Below are 1440 nucleotides of genomic sequence, written 5' to 3' on the forward strand. Positions count from 1 at the left end.
AAGAGGGACAATGGGCCCCCTAACCATCTGTCTTCTCTATCCAAAATGTGAACATTGGCATCCTCAAAAGACAGATGGTTTGAAAGAAGCCATCTATGCCCACTGTGAAAGACCATTTTTGAACAAAGGCGGTGGCTTACGACACTGTCTGCCATCTATAATCCAGTTTGGAGATCCCTTCCCTTAACACCGACTCACATCCTTGGCCATTTGACCTCAGTAAGTCACATGACAGGGTGAGGCTAGGTTTCACAGTGGGTTCACCCGTAACCTTGGCTGATTGTGATCCACACCCGTTTTCACACCTTGGTTCACGTGATTACGTAAATCATCAATAGGGGGTCCATAACCCTCTTGGGGGGAGGGGGGGGGACACTCCCATAGGGCTTAAACTCTACTCCCCACCATTTGACCCTAGAACTGAAAAAGCTTCTCAGATGAGAGTTGAAACGTCTTCAAGCAATTTAAAGAAGTCCAGATGCTTTTCTTTCCAAGCTCCTTAGACTATATAGTGTAAGCTGCACTACGGTGTTGTTACAGTGGGTTGGACACGTCCTGATTTTTTTTGCTGCAGCCATTTTCAAAATGAATGAGGATGGACTGAGGAAGTCTGATTGTGCAGGCTTTTACATGACAAAGGGTGCACAGGGATTTCCAGATGGCATGATACAGAAGATCAATAATGGACAAAAGAACCATAACAGCACGTAATGTAACGTGCGAAGCAACTAATGAGGCGAACACAAATGGGACATTACTTGCCCTCGGAATGCTAACATTTGCAACACCAGGGCAATGTGTGCAATATTCTGCTTGGTGCAAGATGCTACAGACATAGGCTGAACTTAAAGGATGATCTAGTGACTTGAGAAAGTGATTACTCTTGATAAATTGTTCTCAAACACATGGGGTGTTTTTACAGATCAATGTTCTTCAACATAAACTGGAACATCCCTATTTCTTAGAGTAACTTTATCAAAGGAGGACTTTGTTTATGGGTCAATGGCAGCTAAAACCACAAAAAACCCACAAATCTGTGGTTTTAAGTTTCATTATTGCAAAATTGGAAAGAAATTAAAAAGAAAAATCCCAACTATCCATCATTGAGCAGGGTTGAACTCTGGTGAATAGATTAAGACACAAAAAGGTCAGCCATTTAGTTAAAAATGACACACTCTGTTCTTCTCACCTGCTGAAGCTGCTGCTTGTATTCCTCCCGGTGGCTCTTCTTCATGTGTCTCTCCTTGGCTTTTGCACTGCAGAACGTGATGAAGCATTGGAAGCACTGCAGGTTTTCATGCTGGTCTGAATCCACAACAGAATGTCAAATTTATTATGTGTTGTTGCTTTTAGGAAGCTGATTTAAAAGGTATGATCGCTGCATCACTCACAGGAATGAACCGAGGGAGCCGGAGGTCCATTCAGAGTGATGGGTTTGTA

General features: G+C 43.0%; 1 protein-coding gene across 1 annotated transcript in view; it reads right to left on the bottom strand.

Moving 5' to 3' along the window:
* wu:fe05a04 (zinc finger protein 429) overlaps positions 1 to 1440 on the bottom strand; it is a gene marked incomplete at its 5' end in the record, with an annotated part of 32789 nt that extends 31349 nt beyond the window's left edge. Inside the window, 2 exon segments of the mRNA XM_042229062.1 lie at positions 1190 to 1305; positions 1392 to 1440. Of these exon segments, the coding sequence (XP_042084996.1) occupies positions 1190 to 1305; positions 1392 to 1440 (165 nt within the window).

The sequence above is a fragment of the Haplochromis burtoni genome, unplaced genomic scaffold (assembly GCF_018398535.1).
Source record: "Haplochromis burtoni strain Fernald_Lab_line unplaced genomic scaffold, NCSU_Asbu1 Contig_376, whole genome shotgun sequence".
In the NCBI taxonomy this organism is placed as follows: domain Eukaryota; kingdom Metazoa; phylum Chordata; class Actinopteri; order Cichliformes; family Cichlidae; genus Haplochromis; species Haplochromis burtoni.